Below are 20,772 nucleotides of genomic sequence, written 5' to 3'. Positions count from 1 at the left end.
GTAGTCCCTTGTCTTCTATTCTCTGAAACAACTTGTAACATTGGAATGACCTGTTTCTTGAAAAATCTGCAAAACTGTCTGGGACTAGTATTTCCTTGGTGAGAAAATTTACTATTTCACAATTTATTTGACACTTACAGGATTATTCAAAGTATTTTTGTTTAGATAAATTACGTTTTTCCAGGACTTTGTTCATTTTGTTTAAACTTTCAAATCTGTGGCACAGAATTGTTGATAGTATTCTCTTTCATCTTTTAATCTGATCTGTCTGTAATTATGTTCTTTTTATTCAGTGTTTATTTATGTCTTCTCCTTTTTTCTCATATCACTATTACCAGAGGTTTGTCTATTCTATTTTTTAGTCTTTTCAAATAATCACCTTTTAGCCTTGATTTTTCATATGCTCTCTGTAACCCTTACCACTTTGCAACTGAATGTCTGCATCTGCCTCCTGACTAAAAGTATGTAAGATTATACGAATACTGTAATTAGAAAGACTATGCAGCCATATGAAAAAATATGACTGTACTACTGCTATTAAGGAGAATGTTTCTGTTCTTAGGAAATACACAATAAAATATTTAATAGCAAAAAGAGTCCAATATCTCCAGCTTAATCTCAGAGGGCTTAAAAAAAAAAAACCAATAGACGTGAAAAAACACACACACACACAGCTCCATCAAACACACACACACACACACACACACACACACACACAGAGCTCCATCAAGTGGGGCAACATGTAGAAAACTGGCAAACCTAGGTAAAGGATATATGGATTCCCCTTTCACTATTCCTCCAACTTTCACTGAAATTACATCAAAATAAAAAGTTACAAAAGCAATTAGGCTTGTGAACAAAAATGGAAAAATAACACAAAAATAAAAGCAATTTAAAAATGGATAGCCTGTGTTACATTAAGTAGTTTTAATAATTTAAACCAATTAAGATAAAAATATTAAAAGTTTTTTTGTCAGTGATAAAATGTATAGATGGGACTGGTGATAACAGGGTAAGTGTGAAGAGATCCCAGGGAGCAGCATGTTATGAGTTGAGTATGTGCTGTTAAGTCTAGATTAGCATTATTTTAAAAGTTTACATGCCTCATCGAGAAAATTTGCTAAAGACAAAAAATGTACTTAAACTTAGAAAATAAAGCAGTCTATCCAGCTACAATGGGCAGTTACTGTATGTAGGAAAATTACCTAGAATAAGCTATCCAACTACAATGGGCAGTTACTGTATATAGGAAAATTACCTAGAATAAGCTTACTCAAAATATCTTTAATTGGGTCTGATAAACAGCAGTCAGCCATAGAAATATTGGTAATCTACAAGATTATGGACTTAACCTATGAAGAAATTACCAATGCATTAGCATAAAAGCTTACTGAATGCTATCTTAAGACCACAAAATCCTTGAATAAAATTTTGTGTGCAATTAAGCGTCAAACAGTATTAAAAGTGAGGTTGCTAAAATACCCCATGAAAAATATCTAATAAAAGTTAAAATTATTAAATACAACTTAAACAACATTTATATTTAGGTTTAAAATGCACACTACCATCAGATGGATTAATACCTACTGAAAATGTAAAAAATGAAAGAATGCTATCTGGTCAGATTCTGCAATTCAAATTTCAGAAACCTTTCTGTATAACTTCAGTCAGTATACCACTATCCACAAAGAAGCTGCCTGGAAAAGTTAATAAATATCCAAGACTATAAACTCTCATAATTTTATCATATTATTAATATCCTTGAGTGAGACAGGTATATCAAATTAACACTGCAAAACTGGTAGGTCAGAAGGGAAAAACAGAAAAATAGGATGATTACAAACGGAAAAAGTAAGAACCAAATCACTTCATATCTGGGTTTCTGTAAAAAGTAAAAACATTCACCCAGACTTTTTATGCTGAAGAATATGAAACCAAACTCTACGCCAACAAAGCACAAAAGTAACTTATCCCCACAAAATATTCAGAAAATTAAAAAGGGCTACAAATTATATGTATGGAACAAATGAAATTAAATTCTAACACTGATGTCAACATTTTGAAAAGCAACAACAAGCATTTTTATAAACACCAATGACCATAAATTAACCTTACCTTTTTATCTTCTTTCACTTTGTGCGTTTTCTTCTTTATCTTCTTATCATCTAACTCCTGGTCAGAAGTGATTGCAGGATTATCAATGCCACCTTTCCAAGTTTCAACAGGAGAAAGAAGTGGATCTTCTTCACTTCCACGATGTCTTCCTTTTCTTTTTGTTTTAGAAGTGGTGAAAGCCTCATCATCACTTGCATCTGAATGTGTTCGTCTATAGTATGACTTGGCTTTACTAAACAAGGTTTTAGATTTATATTTATATTTTGAAGGCCTCCGTTCCCCATGACTTTTTGAGGTTCTATCAGAAAATCCGTTTTCTTCATCTCCTTGAGTGTTATTTACAAATGAGTTTCGAATTTTAATACGATTTTGACTATCATCTGACACAACATGAATCTCATCAGAATAGCCCTTCTGTTTGAAAACTGTATCAATGGGTTCCGCATAGTTATCTGAAGGATCCATATCTTCAGGATGTGCCAAAGGCACCCGGGAAGCCTGCTTTCTCGGGTTTTTACCAATACCAGCTTCAATTGTTTTTAAAAGGTTTGGATCCAGTTTTTTCACATTTGTCTTAGGTACAACTGGTTTAGGTTTAATAGGTGGAGGCACTTTATGGTTGCGTTCATGGTCATGACAGTTTGGGGTACTATGAATCGGATATTCATTTCCTTCCAAATCTAATTTATATCTGGAACGGTCACTAGGTGTTGGAAGCAACTGTACATCATCCCCAATTGGACTATAAGGAGGCGGTGCTTCTGTGTCATCATCTGAATCAGGGTAGTTGTTATAGGGAAAACAATCTCTGGGAGATGGTAGAAAAACATCTTCACTTTGATGGGTTGAATCCCTTGTATTATCAGACAAGTAAGAATTTTCTATCATGTTTTTTTTCTCTAGAACATCACTAAAAAACAGAGTAAAGACCTCAGTTTGCCTATGATACTGAGATAAAGAATACAATGCTGTAAATTTAGCAGTGATCTCAGTTGCAATGTGTTCGCCTTCAGTCATTAACTCTTTGATAGCCTCATTTTCAAAAAAATCTGCTTGGCTGTCAGTAACTGCCACCAGCTGTACAGGAATGGTGTCTTGAACTTCTGATAGAAATGCTCGAAGCATTCCCATTGATGCTTTCCGTTTTGCAGAGTACACTAATATATACCCATGAACTAGTTCATCTTTTCTTACTCCAATTGAAGAGTGGTATGATAATATTGTGATCTGTATTCGTCTCCTTTTTTCACCAATGATTTTATCAAGCATTAGGGAATTATTCTGCCCAGCTTGAGCAGCACTGCAGGAATGAGAATCAAGGAAGGGTGAAAGAATAAGATCCACACTAAATGGATCTCCACACATGGCACACATGACAATTCTCAAGTCAGCTTCTGATATGTCCTTATTGGCAGGAACTGGGCTCACCACATCCAAATTATGTTTAACTGATTCCAATACTCCTCTTAGAGCTTGCTTTATTTGAGTTTCATTAAATTTACGAGGATATGTACCAGTAGGTACATCTACAAAAGGACATTGTAACTTGTTTGCCAACTGCTGCCCTTGGTGCCTGAGAATTGGTAGATTCTTACTAATAGAATCTCTCTGATTAGCCAGAATTAATGTAAATGGAAGATTAGCCATGTATTTATCTTTTCTGATCTGAGAAGCTTCAGTTCTTATTTTCCCAATAAATTCCCCAATAAAACTCAATGACTCAATGGAATTAAATACACAGAAGCACCCGTGTGGTTTAAAGGCGGCAGTCCATAATTGACTCAAAAAGTAAGGCGATTTGGCATCAACCGGCCGAAGATCAAGTTCATAAATTTTTCCATCTAAGGCATACTCGTCATCAGTGGATTGTGTCCTTATCTCATTTGCTAGTTCTTGGGCAAGGCCATCCTTCCCTAAAATGAAAAGGTTAACTTTATCTATATTGGTACTATCATGATATAATCTTAAGCGGCCACGATCCAACTGTAAAAGACTACTAGCAAGTAACTGCTCCACTTTAATGTCAGTACAATTTTGGCCACTAAGACATGTTTCTTTAGTGGGATGATAAACAAATCCTATATGCTTAAGTAGAAGAGATTCTCTATCAGGTGCAAGTTTCTGTAAAGCTTTATATCTAGGTTCTTCACTCAGAACTGTATGAATTTCACTCATTTTATCTGAACTAGGTGTTGCATTAAGATCTAAATCATAAAAAAGTTCAGAATGCTCAAAAAGCATTTCTTGAAACTCTTCTTTGGCTTTTTCAACTATTTCTCGCTGATGCCTACCATATACCTCTTTGCTATCAGCTTCAGTGATATATTTGAAGGCTTCATCCTCCATAACAAAGCACATAACTTCTTCCCACGGCTGCCCAGGTGAAATGAACTGAATTTTTTCCAAAGTCTTTTTGAATTTTTCCTTCATTTCTACCCTCCTCTTCTCAGATATTAGATGTTGTACATGGTTCTGATAGACTTTTTCAGCTTCTAAAGTGCTCAGGAGGTCAAATGGAATCCGCCTATCATTAATTTTGTCTATATGGTCAGTTTCATCCCAAGGTGTTTTTTCTAGCACCACAAAACATAAATGGAAATCTGCTCTCTTTTCCATTAACTTCAAAGCTTCTGACCAATTCAAATGTTCAATCTCTTCTAGATTTGGCAAAAGAGTGTTAAAAGCTCTTGGTAAAGTATTTATATACTCTTCTCTCCTTTTTCTTATATGTTCCTGTTTAAGTTGTTCTATATGTTTAGAGAATGTATTTCTGGCCTTTCTTGTTCCCTCTAAGTTGATGTATTCTTCATAATCAGGATGATTTTTTAATTTATTACTAACAGTTTTCCAAGTTGCATGATAATCTCTCACAGTCTGTACAAGTTTTTCAAACTTATCTGTTGCTGTGACAACAAGTTGTCTCTGTGTTTTATAAGCATCCAAATAGGGAATAATTTTAGGCTTGCTACGAGTTTTATCCAACATTTGTACCAGTGCAGTAAAACACGTTTCAATGTTGACATTAAATCGTGCTGATGTTTCTACTACAAGAAGATTCTTTTTGTTTGAAGCAAATGCCTGAACTTCTCTAAGATAATGATCCACACATTCATCACATTTAGTTGCCGCTATTATTACAGGTTTTTTTGATTTTGATAACTGGACAAAAAGGTTATTCACAAATTTAAGCTGATCATCAAACTTCCTATTGCATCCCTGACTTACGTCAATGCATAATAAAAATCCATCTACATTGAGCTTCCCTTCAGGCATCTGCTTCTGTTCAAAGTCTTGTTCTAAACCTAGTTGATCAGTGCAAATGTACATTAGTTTTTCTGCTGACTGCAATTTAGATGCAGCTGCACGTTTTATATATGGTTGCAAATTTGTACTCCGATGAGGCAAGAAAGTCTGGTCATCAATGAACTCTGTTTGTTCAATGACATGAATTTTACATTCTACTCCATCTTCACCATTTTGTGTTATGTCACCCCAGTACAAAAAGTGATCATTGTTTACTACTCGTCCTCCAAAGTCAATGGTGCTAAGCACAGAAGTATGCTCTGGATAATATTCATCTGCTTTTGAGCGTACAAATCTATTGCACAAACAAGACTTTCCAACACCACAGTTACCTTTGTCTTTTTCAGTCCCAGAGAGTCCAACTACACTGATAGTATAGGATGGGGGACGAGGCTCTTTGTTTTTTGCCATCATAACTCTTTTCTCATGTCTCTACATTCATAAAGGTAACTAGATACGCTTCTCATTCTGAAAACAAAATCATCTCAAAATACAGATCCCAAATTTCAGAACTGTATTTGGTTCTTTGTATTTCCCTCATTTCTGTGCAGAAACATCTTCAAGATCATAGGGATCATCTTCCTAGAAAGAGGGGAAAAAAGAACAAATCTTAACCACAAATTACATACACTGAATTACAAATAAAGATGTTTACAACAAAGCACCATGCAAGTTAATAATGATATGTATATTTTAAGACATAACTACATGAACAGTTTATGATTTACTGTTATAAATACAAGATGACCTCAAAATGTAAGACAAACCTAACAAATACAAAATCTAATGTAATATCTCACAAACCTTAAAACAAAGCTCTATTAAACCAAATGTGCATTTTGCTTCTAATTACCCCTTCCTATGAGTTTGAAGAAACAGTCCGTTCTACTCCCTTAATTTTCCTGCCTTCTGTCACTGGAGGTTATGCTGGTGGTAACTAAAATGTACTAGTTGCCTTGCAACTCTCTCACAACTTAAAAATACAAAACGACCTGCTTTTTCTATTACCTGCTATTTCTATTTGAGGATTCCTCAAAATGTATTCCTTAAAACAGAATTTCATAAGAATTTGACAAGATTTTACAATATAAAAAATTTTTTCAAAACATTTCATCAGTCTTATTTTTAAAATCTATCAAATATTACGCCTCAAAACAAAAACATTTAAATACTTAAACAGAGAAAACAGAAACAAGTGAACAGTTAATATGACTAATGACAGCATTTACATAGATCACTGCCTTTTAAACTCTCTAAGGACCAAATTTTATTTCAAACCTCTAAGACCAACTGCAAAATATAATGAAATTTATTTTTACATCCAAGCCTTGATTTTTTATTAGATTCAATAAACAAAATTGCCAAACTGTTCCTGAATGCTCTTAATTTCTGGATATATTTCCTCTTGAAATAGTTACAAAAGGCACAAGAGCCACATTTTGAGTAGCACCAAGCTAAGTAACTTTAAAGTGATTTAGCTGAGGCAATCTTTTAGAATTATCTGATATACCAGCAACACAAAATAACTTTCAAGAATTGCATAAAATTTAATTTTGATTATTTATTTTCATGTAAGCAATAAATAAGTCATTTAAAAGTTTTTAACCTCTAAAAGTTTTTAGAGATTCTTCACATTCTTTTGAGGCCAAATTAAAAGCACTACATCATTTCTACCATCTCCAAATTTCATAATATGGAAAACAAATCTCTAGAATTTAGTACATATGAAAAGTATCTTCAATCCAGATAAAATAAGGAACAAAAAAATCTAATAAAAGTAGGAAAAGACCACTTCCTCCCCTCTCCCATAAATAACTGCTGGTCCACTGACCTCTGTTTCAAGCAAATATCTGTTTCAATTACATCAAATATATGTTATACTAATGGTGAAGACAGGCTGTTCTTAATTTAAAATCTTGACTAATACTTCCAGTAAAATTATAATACATAATTTTTAAAAATAAAATTTCAGATTTATTCTCATATTTTAGAGTTTATTCCATTAACCTTAACTAAATATTAACTTTAATAGTCAGCTATCTGACAGTCAAACAAAACATATATTAGGTTCACTTTTGTGATAAATATTACTATGTTGAAGCAGCAATACAAGGATGTAGAAGCCATGTGTAAATAGAACTAATTTCAAAATCTGACTCCTATCATTTACTAGCTAAGCCCTAAACCTCTTAAAAGACATAGTTCCCTCATCTATAAAACAGAGCTTTATCTATAAATCATTTTTTAAAATGTGGGGCTTAACAAATATTAGTTACAGTTCTTTATTTGATTCTTGGAACCATGGAAAGCCGTTGAAGATTTATGAAAAATAATGTGATGAGACTTGTGACTTACAAACATTTATGTGGCAGTAAACATTTCCTTTACTGCATATGTGTATATATGCAGTAAAGGAAACTAGGGCAGTTATATCCAATCCTATTAACTTTTTTTTAATTCAGTAAAATTTTTACAAATCTTAATCTGCCCAAATTAAAAATTTGTACACAGCATCGAATTTAACATTCTTTGCCTAAACTGTGTAAAAGATCAAGTGAACACTTTATTTATAGGTATTTACAGAGAAGAAAACACAGTATATTAACTAGACAACGAAGTTATATATACAGTGACAAAAAAGGAAACTTAGTACATGAAAATAGCACAATGACTCCATAGCTAACAATTAAGGAAAGCATTGAAAACATAAGAGAATACAAGATCTATTCTTTTTTATTAAAGCAAAATCTGCAGATGATATACTTTAAAAGGTACATTGAAAGAACATTTATCTGGTGATTACTGTGGGGAATTTTTACAGTACAGTAAAAACATTTCAGTTACATAATGAAATATAACTCTTTATTAAACAAACATTTATTCTGAAAACTAAGAGTAATTCAAAGATGTGTAAAAGTAAAACTGTCCCTTGTTTTCCAGTTTAAGAAATAAAGACTAGTTAACAGAAGAGTAACAATACGATATAGTGAGGACTTGAGAATCGTACAAAATTTTCAATTACAAACCTAATCCTTACCCTAACAACCACATCTTTATTAATTTCTTATACATGCTTACACACATAATGTAGTTCTGAACACTATTATTCATCAAGACTCACTTCTGCTCTTCAATAGCATAAACCCCAAAATACTGAGATGTGTTCTATATAAATTAAAAAGGTAGAGTAGAAATGAAAACACTGTACCATAATATATATATATATATATATTTTTTTTTTTTTTTTTTTGAGACGGAGTTTCGCTTTTGTTACCCAGGCTGGAGTGCAATGGCGCAATCTCGGCTCACCGCAACCTCCGCCTCCTGGGCTCAGGCAATTCTCCTGCCTCAGCCTCCTGAGTAGCTGGGATTATAGGCATAAAATATATTTTCAAAGTTTCAGAAAGAAAAGGGTCTAAAATGAAGAGTGGAGGCATTAAGTCATCACCTTTTCAGTGCCATTAGGTCACCGAAAACTGTAAGGGTTTTTATTTGAGCGAAATAAAACTGTAATGAGGTTAAAATACTAAGGCTTCAACACATCCTATTTGACAGTGGCAGTTTGAATCTTAAATGTTAAAGTTCAAATTAAAAATAAGGTAATTTCACATGACTTCTATGGTTTCCACAATTAACAGTAAAATACCCATTAGATACAGGGAGGAACATTCTTATCCTTCTAACAAGGCTGTTAGGCAGACTACCTGCTGGTATTTTGAAATCAACGCCAGAGCTTATGTCATGAGTCACCATATAGTGATTTTCAAACTGTGACAGAAAAATTCTTCCACCCAGAGGCGGGAAGGGTATTGAAAGAGTCCTCCCAACTCTCACCAGAGGAGTGCCTTCCTTAACTGATTTATAGTATAGGTTTACTTAACTCAGGAGGCTTTAGTTTGGAGCGGGGTTGGGGGAGTGGGGGGAAGGAGAGTTTCAAATTAAAAAAAAAAGTTTGAGAAAGCCCAGAATGGGGGGGGAAAAATTGTTGTCACCTTACCCTCAAAACGATTTGGCTATTTGTTTGGATGACTATGGTATTACCACCTCAAGGGACAAAAGACCTCATATAAAGTTGGCTGTGGTTTTAAGGGGAATTTCATTTCAGACATCAGGATAGTTTATATATACATGAATTATCCATTGGCCCCTAACATCCAGATCAAAACTGTCCTCTATTAACCAAGGGATTTTTTTTTTTCAGTGCTAAGAACAACAACAACAAAAAAAATCCTCATTTTTTTCATGTTCTCACTAATAAACTAATGGCCAATGTCTTCAATTATAAGTAGGCTGTTTAATTTAAAAATTCCTTTCAAATAGGCTTAATATCTATGTCAATCATGCACATCTTTTCCATTTTTGACCTAAGCTTACTTTTACATAACTTGTTCTTATAATATCTAGCACCATGTTTATTTTTACTGGTGAAGAAACCAAGACAAAAGTAGCAACAACCTACTAAAAATTATAAGGTTAGAAAAAAAAAATCTCTTCACCCCAATCTTTACCTTGTTAAGCAGTAGTGCTGCTTTTAATAGTCTGCAATGAAGTCTCTCGCTCTGCCTTTAATATTATTTTATACACTAATATTTCAATAAAATAGTTAAGTATCCTTACAGAAATTAAAATTGTGTCAAGATGAAACTATCTTCACAACTAAGTTTTCTAAGATATTTTACTAGACCATTCAAACACTGCATCCTCCTTTGCAAATCAAGAAAATGTTCTACAAGGAATCTAAAAAAAATACATTATCAGTAAATCAGAACAAACTAAAACTTGTACCTTTTCACAAAACTGATGCATTCATTAATAAAAGATAAATATTTTAAAATATTTTAGGCTTTTAAATTATTACACCATGCCAGGAAATTCCTAATGGTCCTATCTTCAAAATATATCCATAACTTTTCAGTTTTTTTTCTACTTTTACTGCTCTCACTCATCAATCAATATCTCTGTCCCAAGATTGCTCCAAGGTCTTCTAAACTAACCCCTGTGGCTTCACTCCTGCTCCCTTTTCCCAGTCTATTCATATCAGAGCAGCCAGAGTATTCCTTTTAAAACATAAATCAAAGCTTCTTATTTTTTTGTTTAAAACTCTAGAATACTGCTAAAAAGTACAAGGCAAGTCCTTTCAATGGCCTACTACTACAACATCTTCTCCAACCCTCTCTCACCTCTCTGGCCTACCCTAATACTATTCTCTTCCCTTCTCATTCTGTTTCAATCACACTGGGGAAAACACGCTAAGACATGTTCTTGCCTTTTCACTTAACTTTTCACAATATCCCCAGAGACCCCCATTGCTAACTCTTTACTCTCCTAACTTACTATACATCTTATTTATGTTATTAACTCTATCTGTCTCTGCATCCCACTCTTAATAAAAGAGCCACAAGGCACAAATCTTTATTTCACCAGTATATTAAAGCCTACAATAATGCCTCCCACATAACAGCTACTAATTAATGCATGAATCCTAATTTAAATTCAAATATTTAGTCAAAAATGAAATCATCAGAATGAAAGCTAACTATAATCTATAATAATGTATTTAGCCAGCATAACACTCTAATTTTTATGACATCTTGAATTTTTTTTGAAAAGTGAAATTGAGTACAACCCCAAATATAGTTAATTCAAAATTTAAGACTTTTGTAAAATCACAAAATTTATTATAAGAAATTACATTTCTAAGACCTAATTACAAGGAAGGAACTTTGTAATTACACGCTCTATCTTCTTTAAATCAAATAAATATCCCTTATGTAAACAGGTATTCAAAAGAAACAAGAACAAAGCCCAAAGATATATTCTACAGTCTTAGGCAAACTTGTCTAAATCAGTTTAAGAATAAAAAAATCAACTGCACACTAAAAAAATGAATAATTTGTTCAAAAGCAATAGGAAACCAAAAAGACAAGAGATGAATAAAGTGTAATGCTAATGCATTACTTTTCTGTTTTTTGTTTTTGAGATAGGTCTCTTAATCTGTCGTCTAGGCTGGAGTGAAGTGGCAATATCATGGCTCACTGCAGCCTTGAACTCCTGGGCTCAGTGATCCTCTCATCTCAGTCTCCTGATTAGTTGGGACTACAAGCATGCAACACCGCACCCACTAGTATTTTTAAAATTATTTTGTAGAGAGGGGTCACCTTATGTTCCCCAGGCTGGTCTCAAACTCCTAGGCTCAAGCAATCCTCTTTCATCAGACTCCGAAGGTATGGGAATTACAGGCGTGAGCCACCTCCCAGCCTACCTCTTCTTAATGTTGCTAATTCTGGTAAATTTATCAATGCTGTGAAAAGTGAGAAGAAATCAAAAAGTCATTTCGACACACGTAAGATAGCTAAGTAATTCAACAATATAATACCTGTAGGAGAGTAACTCATATTCCATAATCTCTTCTCTTTTTTAAAAAACAGGGTCTCATTCTGTTGCCCAGTTTGGAGTGCAGTGGTGAGATCACAGCTTAATGCGGCCTCAAACACCTGGGCTCAAATGATCCTCCTTCCTCAGCCTTCTAAGCAGCTGGGACTACAGACGTGCACCACCACACATAGCTAGTTTTTAAATTTTTTTGTAGAGATGAGGGTCTCACTATGTTGTGGTGTCAAAGTCCTGAACTCAAAATAATACTTCATCTTTGAACCAAAGTTTATACCACAAAGCACACAACCTTTATGCTGAAATGAGTCGTAAAAAGTCATTATTCCTATGAATTAGCCTTGAGACAAGACTACAATCAGGCAAATGAAGAGAGAACCTATCAAAAATTTGAAAACTTTAGTGACTAAATAACCTAGAAGTATTGGGATTTTGTTTGGGAATCGTATCTCCAGCAACAGTGCCTGACACACAGTGAGTGCTCAGTAAATATTTGATGAATAAATGAATCAATCTCCAGACTCAAGAATACTCAGCTTCTAAACCACTAGGTAATCCTGAAGTCACACTTGTAAACACAATTAACAAAAATTACATATTTCTTTGGGCCCATTATGTCTAGTACAGCAAAATATACTAACATAAAAAGTCCAGTTTTTCCCCCAAGATTATAATGTGATCATTAACACACATGATGGGTATATAAACAGTATACCTAAAGGTTTGACTGAAGTACTGCCAAGTAGGCAGTACTCTGCGACTCTGTAAATCCACGCAGCAAATGTAATTCTGCTTTTACCCATTTTTGTCTTCTGATATTTCAATTCGTTTTAAAGAAAACTTCACTGCAAAAAATATGTGAAAAACCAATGACCAAAACTACTCCCAAACACAAGAACTGCCTACCCTATTATTTAATCTACACCCATCTCTGATAACACGTTATGTCCCTGAGGCCTTGGTGTGCAAGTCGTTCTAAATTCTTTCGTTTCTGTATGGAAAATAGAAGAACCAAAGGTCATGTTCATCAACCTAGGTAAACAACCCATAAGTATTTATTTACTGTGCTTAGTTACTATCAGTTTAACTTTGTCAGAGATTTTGAAGGTATAAAAGTACACATAGGAAAGTCTACCAACCAAAAGTATGGCTTGGTAGTTCACCTCCCTACCAGTGCCTGAGTCCTTTTCTCTCCACCTTGGAAAACGGTGAAGGGCATAATTTGATATTCAATATTATAATGCCATATAGTAGAGGAACCATCATTTTCATTATACAAACAACTTTAGGTAAAGCTTAACAATTTTTAAAATAATGAGAGCACCTGATTAAGAATCTCAGCAAGAGGTATAAGCTTTAAAGAAAGCATGGATTAAAAATTTTTTTAAAAGGCTGAAAACCACTTTCCACACTATATTCTTAAGAAACGTACAGTACTATAACTGAGGAGATAAAGGCAATGTGCTATACCATGATGCTGATAAATGCAATAGGGCTATACCATGGGTACTGATAAATGCAACAGTGTTATACCATGGTACTGATAAATGCAACAGTGCTATAACATGGTACTGATAAATGCAACAGCAATTCAAAGAAATGAAAGTACAAGTTGAAATAAATCAGAATTTGGAAAGCCTTTTCTGTAAAGGGCCAGGCAGTCAGTATTTTAGGCTTTGCATGCTGCACATTATCTGTCACACTACTTAACTCTGCTGTGATACTGCAAAAGCAGTCACAGACTATACTTAAATGATCATGATTATGTTACAGTAAAACTTTAGGAAAATTTGAATTTCATATAATTTTCACATATCACAAAGTATTATTATTTTAATTCCCCACCTCCAACCATTTCAAAATGCAGAAAGTTATTTTACAAATATAGACATCAGGCAAGATTTGGCCAGGATGCCATAGTTTGCAGACCCCTGAAACAGATAAATGATTTCAATAAAGAGGGAGGATTTGAGTGAACCTTAAAAAACAGACTAGATTTGGATTGTAAAGAAGTCTCTCCAGGTATAGGATTAGGGTAGAATGGTCAAGCAAAACGGTTACGTTGGAAAGAAATACTGTTTTGAACATATAAGCTATGACTGTAAGTCTAAAGGGAAAATAAGAGTTAGACTTTGTCATAAACAATAGAGAAGCCAATACAGATTAGTCTAGAAGAGGAATACAAGATTGGGCACAAAGTCCAAGAGATAGACAAATACAGCAGGCTAAAAGCACCTGAACTATCACAGAATTTAAAAGAGCAATCCAGCAGGGTGCAGTGGCCCACGGCTGTAATCCCAGCACTTCGGGAGGCTGCGGCAGGTGGATCACTTGAGGTAACAAGTTTGAGACCAGCCCTGCCAACATGGTGAAACCCCATCTCTACTAAAATACAAATATTAGCCAGGCATGATGGCACGCACCTGTAATCCCAACTACTCAGGAGGCTGAGGGAGAAGAATCACTTGAACCCAGAAGGCGGAGGTTGCAGTGAGCCAAGATCATGCCACTGCACTCCAGCCTGTGCGACAGAGCAAAATGCCACCTCAAAAACATAAAGAAATAAAAATAAATAAAAGAGCAATCAAAGACAAAGAGAGCTTGGTAACTGGCTAGACATAAGAAATAAGACAACATATTAAACCTGTTTCTGAATGAAAAACTAATCAGTTTTAGCAACAGATGGTGGTTCATCTGACTTTCAGGTGTTACAGGTGTTATTTCCAAAGACAAATGAAACTTCAGTAATGAAACAATGCAAGGTCAGGATTAGTAACATAAATTTCAGCATCATAAACTTCAGAAAATTACCTATGAGACCATTTGGTAAATACTTTTATTTTCTAAAGAAAAGAATTAGATACTTGGTTAATACAGAAGGGTAGAAATCCAGATCTTAAATTCTCTGGATCAGGGGTCCCCAACCCCAGACTGGTACCCATCTGTGGCCTGTTAGGAACCAGGCCACACAGCAGGAGGTGAGAGGTGGGCTGGAAAGGGAGCATTAGGGCCTGAGCTATGCCTCCACAGCAGCAATAGATTCTCAGAGGAGCCAGAACTGTAGGTTGTTTGCTCCCTTTGAGAACCTAACTAATTAATGCCTGATGATCTGAAGTGGAACAGTTTCATCCCAAAACCACACCCCCACTTCCATGAAAACACTGTCTTCCACAAAACCAGCCCCTGGTACCAAATAGGTTGGGGATCGCTGCTCTAGATTATAGTAATGTTAATTTTTTTACTAGTTATCTGAAAAAAAAAAAAAAAAGACGTATCACTGTGTCTCTGAAAAGGTAAATATAAAAAGAATCATAAAATTCTGAATCAGTAAAAGAACATGATCAACAAGAAGAAAATGAACAAATCATGCCATATCAGAAGCCAAGGAAAGAGTTTTTCCAAGGCTGTGTGACAAGCCAAATACAGTAATTAGACAAAAGTTATGCCAATATTACATGTTTATTTCCACATCACCCCTTCTATCACTCTTGCATTAATACCTTCCCCAAATCTTTCACTCTGGCCCATAAGGTACAAAACTGATGCTCTTACATCTTTATCTTACATTTTCTCCCCACCTGTTAATCTGGCCTCTACTTACCTGTGTTTTTAATCCACACTATCATTAACTCACCTAAACGTCTTTTTTTCCTTCACTATCCCAATTGTATGCTACTTCCAAGTAATACTTCCTTTAGCTAAATTCCTTTATACTAATTTTAAATCAGTGAGTACTGCCTTGTATATAGCTCAGATTCTTAGTGTCATGCTTGCAGTCTCTCCACAAAAGTTATAAGATCTTTTAAGGGGGCAATAATTTATACTTTTTGTATCACTCACAGTGCCTAGCTGCTCAATAAAATATTGGTCAGGGATAACAGGCTAAATCTAATCTAACATTAGAAAAATGAATATCCATTTTTACCATTAATTCTTCATGATGAAAAGCTTGAGACTCTAAGCAAGTGACATAATAGTCATATTTTAACCATGAAATTACTAAGTTATGCTCTTTTTCCCAAGTAGTAATTCTAAGAAGTAAAACATACATATATGACTAAACATTAACAATTCGTCTCATTTGACTGCAAAGCTAAAGTATTGTAGACAGTTTCCAAAACAAAGTGAAAAAAAAAACAAAAGATTATCTTTTTTGGTCTCTCTTACATCTAAACTCCTACTTGCAGTTAAAAGTCAAATTAAAATGTTTCTTCTGTGATAGAGTCCCGGAGGTCCTGAGAAAAACAGGCGTTCTCTTTTTCTGCACGTCTTAGTACTTTTAACTATTTACTCCTTTATACAGATTGAGCTATTATAGCTATCTCTAATTTATCTTGGTATTTCCAGGGCTAGGCACATAGTAAGTGCTAAATAAAGGTAATCTTAACTAATGAATAACAAATCAGAGACTTAAAAAAATTTTAATGCAGATGAGCTTTTTTTAAAGAGGAATTCTTTTTTTAAGTTCAGTGGTACATGTGCAGGTTTGTTATAAAGGTAAGCTTCTATCATGGAGGTTTGTTGTCACCCAGCTATTAAGCCTAGTACCCACTAGTTATTTTTAGAATTCTTATACTTAAATACAATACATGTAATACATAAAAATAGAAGCTGTCCTGGTTTGGGAGGGTAGGTTATCATAGGAAGTCTCAAGGCATCTAGGGAAAAAAAACCATAGGAATCCAAGGAGCAGAGTTTGAAAACCAATTAAAATTCATACTTAAAATTTTTAGCATAGAAGTATCTCTCTTAATTTCTAATACAGTTTTCCCTACTTCAACAAAATAATCGACAAAAGCCTGCACTTAAGAGCTTGATTACTCAAATTACTGAATGATGAATCACTTTATTGATGTTCTTCACAGTTCTTTTAGAAATTAATTCCTTTGGTGTACTTGAAATATATATTACAAATATATTTTAGGAACACAGACATCGTTAAAACAGAACACTGTACAATGCTTCTTCAGTCAACCATATTACTGCATACCTTCTTGGTAGGCAAAGAAAAAACTGTGGACCATACCCAAAGACATAGTTTTTAAAATAGTATCTATGGAAACTAAAGTTGTGACAAAACTTATTCTGTAGCTACCAAGAAAATCTCTAATTATGCCATTTCATATTTAAGAAATGACCACTAAAGGGCAACACTCATCTTATATCCTGCTAATGTTGGAAAAGTTTAGTAAAGTCTTTACAAGACATAACTTTTTCTTCAATTAAAAAAAGTGAGTTAGAAAACTTATTATAAGCTGTATCACAACTTCAAATCCAAAAAAGGAATGCAAATACATTATTAATTCCTTAAATAATCTTAACTTCAGTATTAATTGCTTAAATAATCTTAACTACAGTCTCCAAAAAAATGACTGTATTAATATGCTTTTCAAACACAAATAAGAAGGGAAGGCGATTTTCAAAACATTTAGGATAAGTATCAAGTGACAGAAGTAAGGTAATTTTGCAACACATTTTAAAAATGGATAAAATTGTTTAAATGAGGGACACTACAAAACTGATAAAGGTAACAGAATACTGCCACAATTCTTACATCAAAGTGTAACCCACCTCACTCCCCAGTGCTCTTATTAATGTACAAAGAATGACAAAATAAGACATGCTGATCTGAGTTTAAAAATGTAGCTTAAACAAGACAACCAAATCAATAGTTATTTAATCATCTGAATGGTCTGATTCTGTTTTAAGTCAATTAGATCAATAGTGCTATCTCTTGAAAGTTAAAAGCATAGGTATGTGCAGCCTTTCAGTCCAGTGTGTTTAGTCATAACCTGCTCCAGTACCTTTGCAAGTTTTTGGTGACCCGCACTTACCATTCTTTTTGTACTATAGATAAAAGTAATGGAGGTCAATTATACAAAGGTTAGATGAAAGGAAAAAATGAGAAAGGAATTTAAAATAAAAGCAAAATCTTACTCAGGAAACTGTCTAGTAGGTTACCTACACGGTAAGCATGTTTATCTACAAACACTGAATAAGAATACCGTTTTATGGTATTACAGTACAAATAAACCGGAATTGACAGCAAAACGTTTCATTAACATATTTTAAAATCAAACATTATTCCAAATGTCTAATCGTTGCATCTAGATAAAATTTTTGTTAGGAGAATCATTTTAAATGGAAATGTAGAGCAATCTCCCATAACGAGATTCTCCATGAGGATAACCACCACCTAACATTCTGTTCTAACTGAATATTGGTTCTGGATTTAAGTGGAACTGACAAACCCGCCCTCCCCTGCCCCCCCACCCCCGCCCACACACACCTGTAGAAGGCAATATAAGCAAATACAATACTACTAACTACAGAGAAGTAATTTACTGTTTCACACTTGAACATTAAAAAAAAAAAATTGTTTGCTGCCCATCACAAAGGAAAAAGCAAATGATCGATGAGAATTTAAACTTAAAATTGTGAGCACAAACCCATCTATATGCCTATCTTGCTCTGTCTCAAAATATTTATTCCCATTTATTAAGCAATGGCCAAAGCCGAATTTCTATCACACGGTAGAAGTATAAGCGTCTACTCTACAACTTTCTTGGGATTTTACTAAACGTCCTAATAACAGTTTGCCCTTACTTCCGTGCACCTTTCAGCCTCACCTACACCCCGAGCCTCCACCTCACTTGCATTTCTAATAACGCTGTAGAGGGAGGGTGAGAGGGAGTATTTCTGTGTGGATAAGTGCGCGCGCGCTCCCGCGCGGCTCCCCACCCCCACCCAATACTTTTCTTTAGTGGAAAGAGAGGAAGAATCTGGACGTTATTCTAGCGAAAACTCAGTATCAAAGCCTCAACCCAGTCGCAGTTAACCCACAGGACTCTGGGCTCTGGTTGCGCAGCCCAACTTCTCATATCTTACTCCAAGCTTCAAGAACAGATGGAAAATTGGTGACGAGAACCCAGGGAGGAGTCGGGGAGACGAGGGAAAGTGAAAGGGCCGATCCCCTACAATGCCTTTAAGTTTGCAACCAAGACTGTGTTTCCGCGAATCTGCACCCGCCCCCTGTCCCCCCTTCCAGGTGGAACTCGTTAACAGCAGCAACCCGGCCAACGGACACCGCCACCTCCCTTCCCCACGGACCACTCGAGACCCGGGCAAGTGAGGGCGGCGGGCCGAGAGTGGACGCCTGGCGGGGCCGGCCATCCGAGGCCAGCACCAGGCCTTTGCCGACCCCGGCCCAGTCACCTGTGGAGAAAGCACCCCCTCCCCCGGCCTCTCTGCCCTTCACGCCGACCGTATCCCTAACGCCGCAGCTGCTGCCCGCCCGGCCTGCGAAAACCGAGCGCGGCGCCAGGCTCCCCTCGGCGGCCGCGGGGCCCCAGCCCCTTCAACTGGTTACAACCGGCGGCGGCGACCGAGCGGGGCACCTAGAGGCGGGAAGGTCCCCGTCCGTGAGGGGGCGGGCAGGCTCGGAGAAGCGGGGGCCGCAAGATCCTACCTAACAACGTCGGTCTCCTCCGTCTCCTCCTCAACGGCAACGGCCCCGGCGGTGGCGGCGGCAGCGACATTCCTGGGGAGCGCTCCCGCCGCCGCCACCTCCTCCTCCACTCTCTGCTCGCCTCTTCCCCGGCGCGCTCACCGAGCGGCGCGTCCCTTCAGCCACCTCCCCCCGCCCTCCCCGACACACAAGCCCCGAAACCCTAAGCCCCACAGCTCCCGCAGCCTGCTCACCCACCCTCCCTCCCTCCCTGCCACCAGCGGCGGCCCCGTCCCTCCCCCCTTCCCCAGCGCCCGCCGCCGCGCAGGGCTCAGTAATGGCGGCCACTCGGGCTCCCTCGCGCTGACGGATTTCTCTCCCTCTCTCCCGAACTTTACCTCAGCATCTCTCCCGGCGCGCGCAGCCACACACCCGACCGGGGGCGGAGCGGCGGCTCAGCCTGGACGGGACACGCGCGCGCGCGCGCGCACCCGCGTTGCCCGCCCCACAATCCTCCGCCCCCGCCCCCTCACCTCGCGACGCCTCCCGCGCCGCGCGCCCAGCACGGCCCCGCCCCTGCCCTCGTCTCCCGGGAGCTTGGGAAGGCTCAAGCGATCCCGCCGGAGGTAGAGGAGCGAGCGCGCGAGGCCGCGTCCTCGCTCGCGTCCCCGCTCCCTCCTCCCCTCCGTTTCCCCCCTCCCCTCTGCTCCCCCATTGGCTTCTGCCCCTCCCCCTTCTTCCTCCGCCTCTCCCACCCATTGGTTCCCTCTCCTACTCCATTCCTTCTCACCTTTTCCCTTTTACCCATTGGCGTGAGTATTTTTCCTCAGCTTCCCTATTTCTCCGTATTCCGCTCCTCCTCAGTACCATCCTCCCAGCTTTGAAAGCTGCTGCCGTGCTGCCCGGAGCGCCGTCGTCCCTGAACCTCGCCTGCTTTCTCCATTTCCTTCTGTTCCGGTTTCTGGTGGTAATTCAGAGAAGCCACTGTACTGCAAAGGAACCTGATATTGTGCTCGCCGTTCCAAATGGGCAGGGGCACCGAATGCTTCTCGATAAATCCCCTGTGGTCTCTGAGTATTAGAGAATGCAGAGGAGGAAAACCTGCGCCCAAGCTCGTTCGCAGGGACATGTTCGCGTGTCTGCGCCTGTGTGCAGCCAGTTTTCTGGCTGAGGATCGCTCACCAACTACAGACATCACCCGCCCAGGACCTGGTGCCACACTCACCCAGAAGACGAAACTCCACGGGAGCGAGGAGTCCATTTCTCTGTCGGCACGGCACGGGGATGCAGGCCCCTGATTCAGCAGGTTCTGTGGAAGTGAAGTGAGAAGCCAAGACGTGGAGCGAGAAGCCAAGACTTGGGGCGGGTTTCAGGGTGGCCCAAAAGACCCCTGTTCACGCCAGTACCGCCCAACTTTAGGAACTGTCGGCCACCTGGTTTTTATTATACTGCCTTAAACATATTTACTTTTTTGAGACTTTTAGAAATTTCATAAGTTCGGGGGTTCAGCACACTGG

General features: G+C 37.4%; 1 protein-coding gene across 11 annotated transcripts in view; it reads right to left on the bottom strand.

Moving 5' to 3' along the window:
* Nucleotides 1-20,444, bottom strand: part of ARHGAP5 (Rho GTPase activating protein 5) — a 79,417-nt gene extending 58,973 nt beyond the window's left edge. Inside the window, exons 1-4 of one of the 11 annotated variants that reach the window (XM_035260312.3) lie at nucleotides 19,277-19,717; nucleotides 14,232-14,353; nucleotides 11,577-11,719; nucleotides 2,116-6,000 (exon numbers count right to left, since the gene is read on the bottom strand). In XM_035260312.3, coding sequence (XP_035116203.1) covers nucleotides 2,116-5,832 — 3,717 coding nt within the window. In that variant the 5' untranslated portion in view covers nucleotides 5,833-6,000; nucleotides 11,577-11,719; nucleotides 14,232-14,353; nucleotides 19,277-19,717. Of the gene's footprint in view, nucleotides 1-774; nucleotides 809-2,115; nucleotides 6,001-11,576; nucleotides 11,720-14,231; nucleotides 14,354-19,276; nucleotides 19,718-19,788; nucleotides 19,896-20,045 lie in introns of those variants that run through there. The other 10 variants (XM_054239863.2, XM_035260313.3, XM_078334752.1 and 7 more) reach the window with 10 other exon arrangements.
* Between the last annotated feature and the right edge of the window lie 328 nt (nucleotides 20,445-20,772).

The sequence above is a fragment of the Callithrix jacchus genome, chromosome 8, assembly GCF_049354715.1.
Source record: "Callithrix jacchus isolate 240 chromosome 8, calJac240_pri, whole genome shotgun sequence".
Taxonomy (NCBI): domain Eukaryota; kingdom Metazoa; phylum Chordata; class Mammalia; order Primates; family Cebidae; genus Callithrix; species Callithrix jacchus.
Note: the sequence above shows the minus strand (reverse complement) of the source record. Positions and strands in the feature narration are given on the sequence as shown.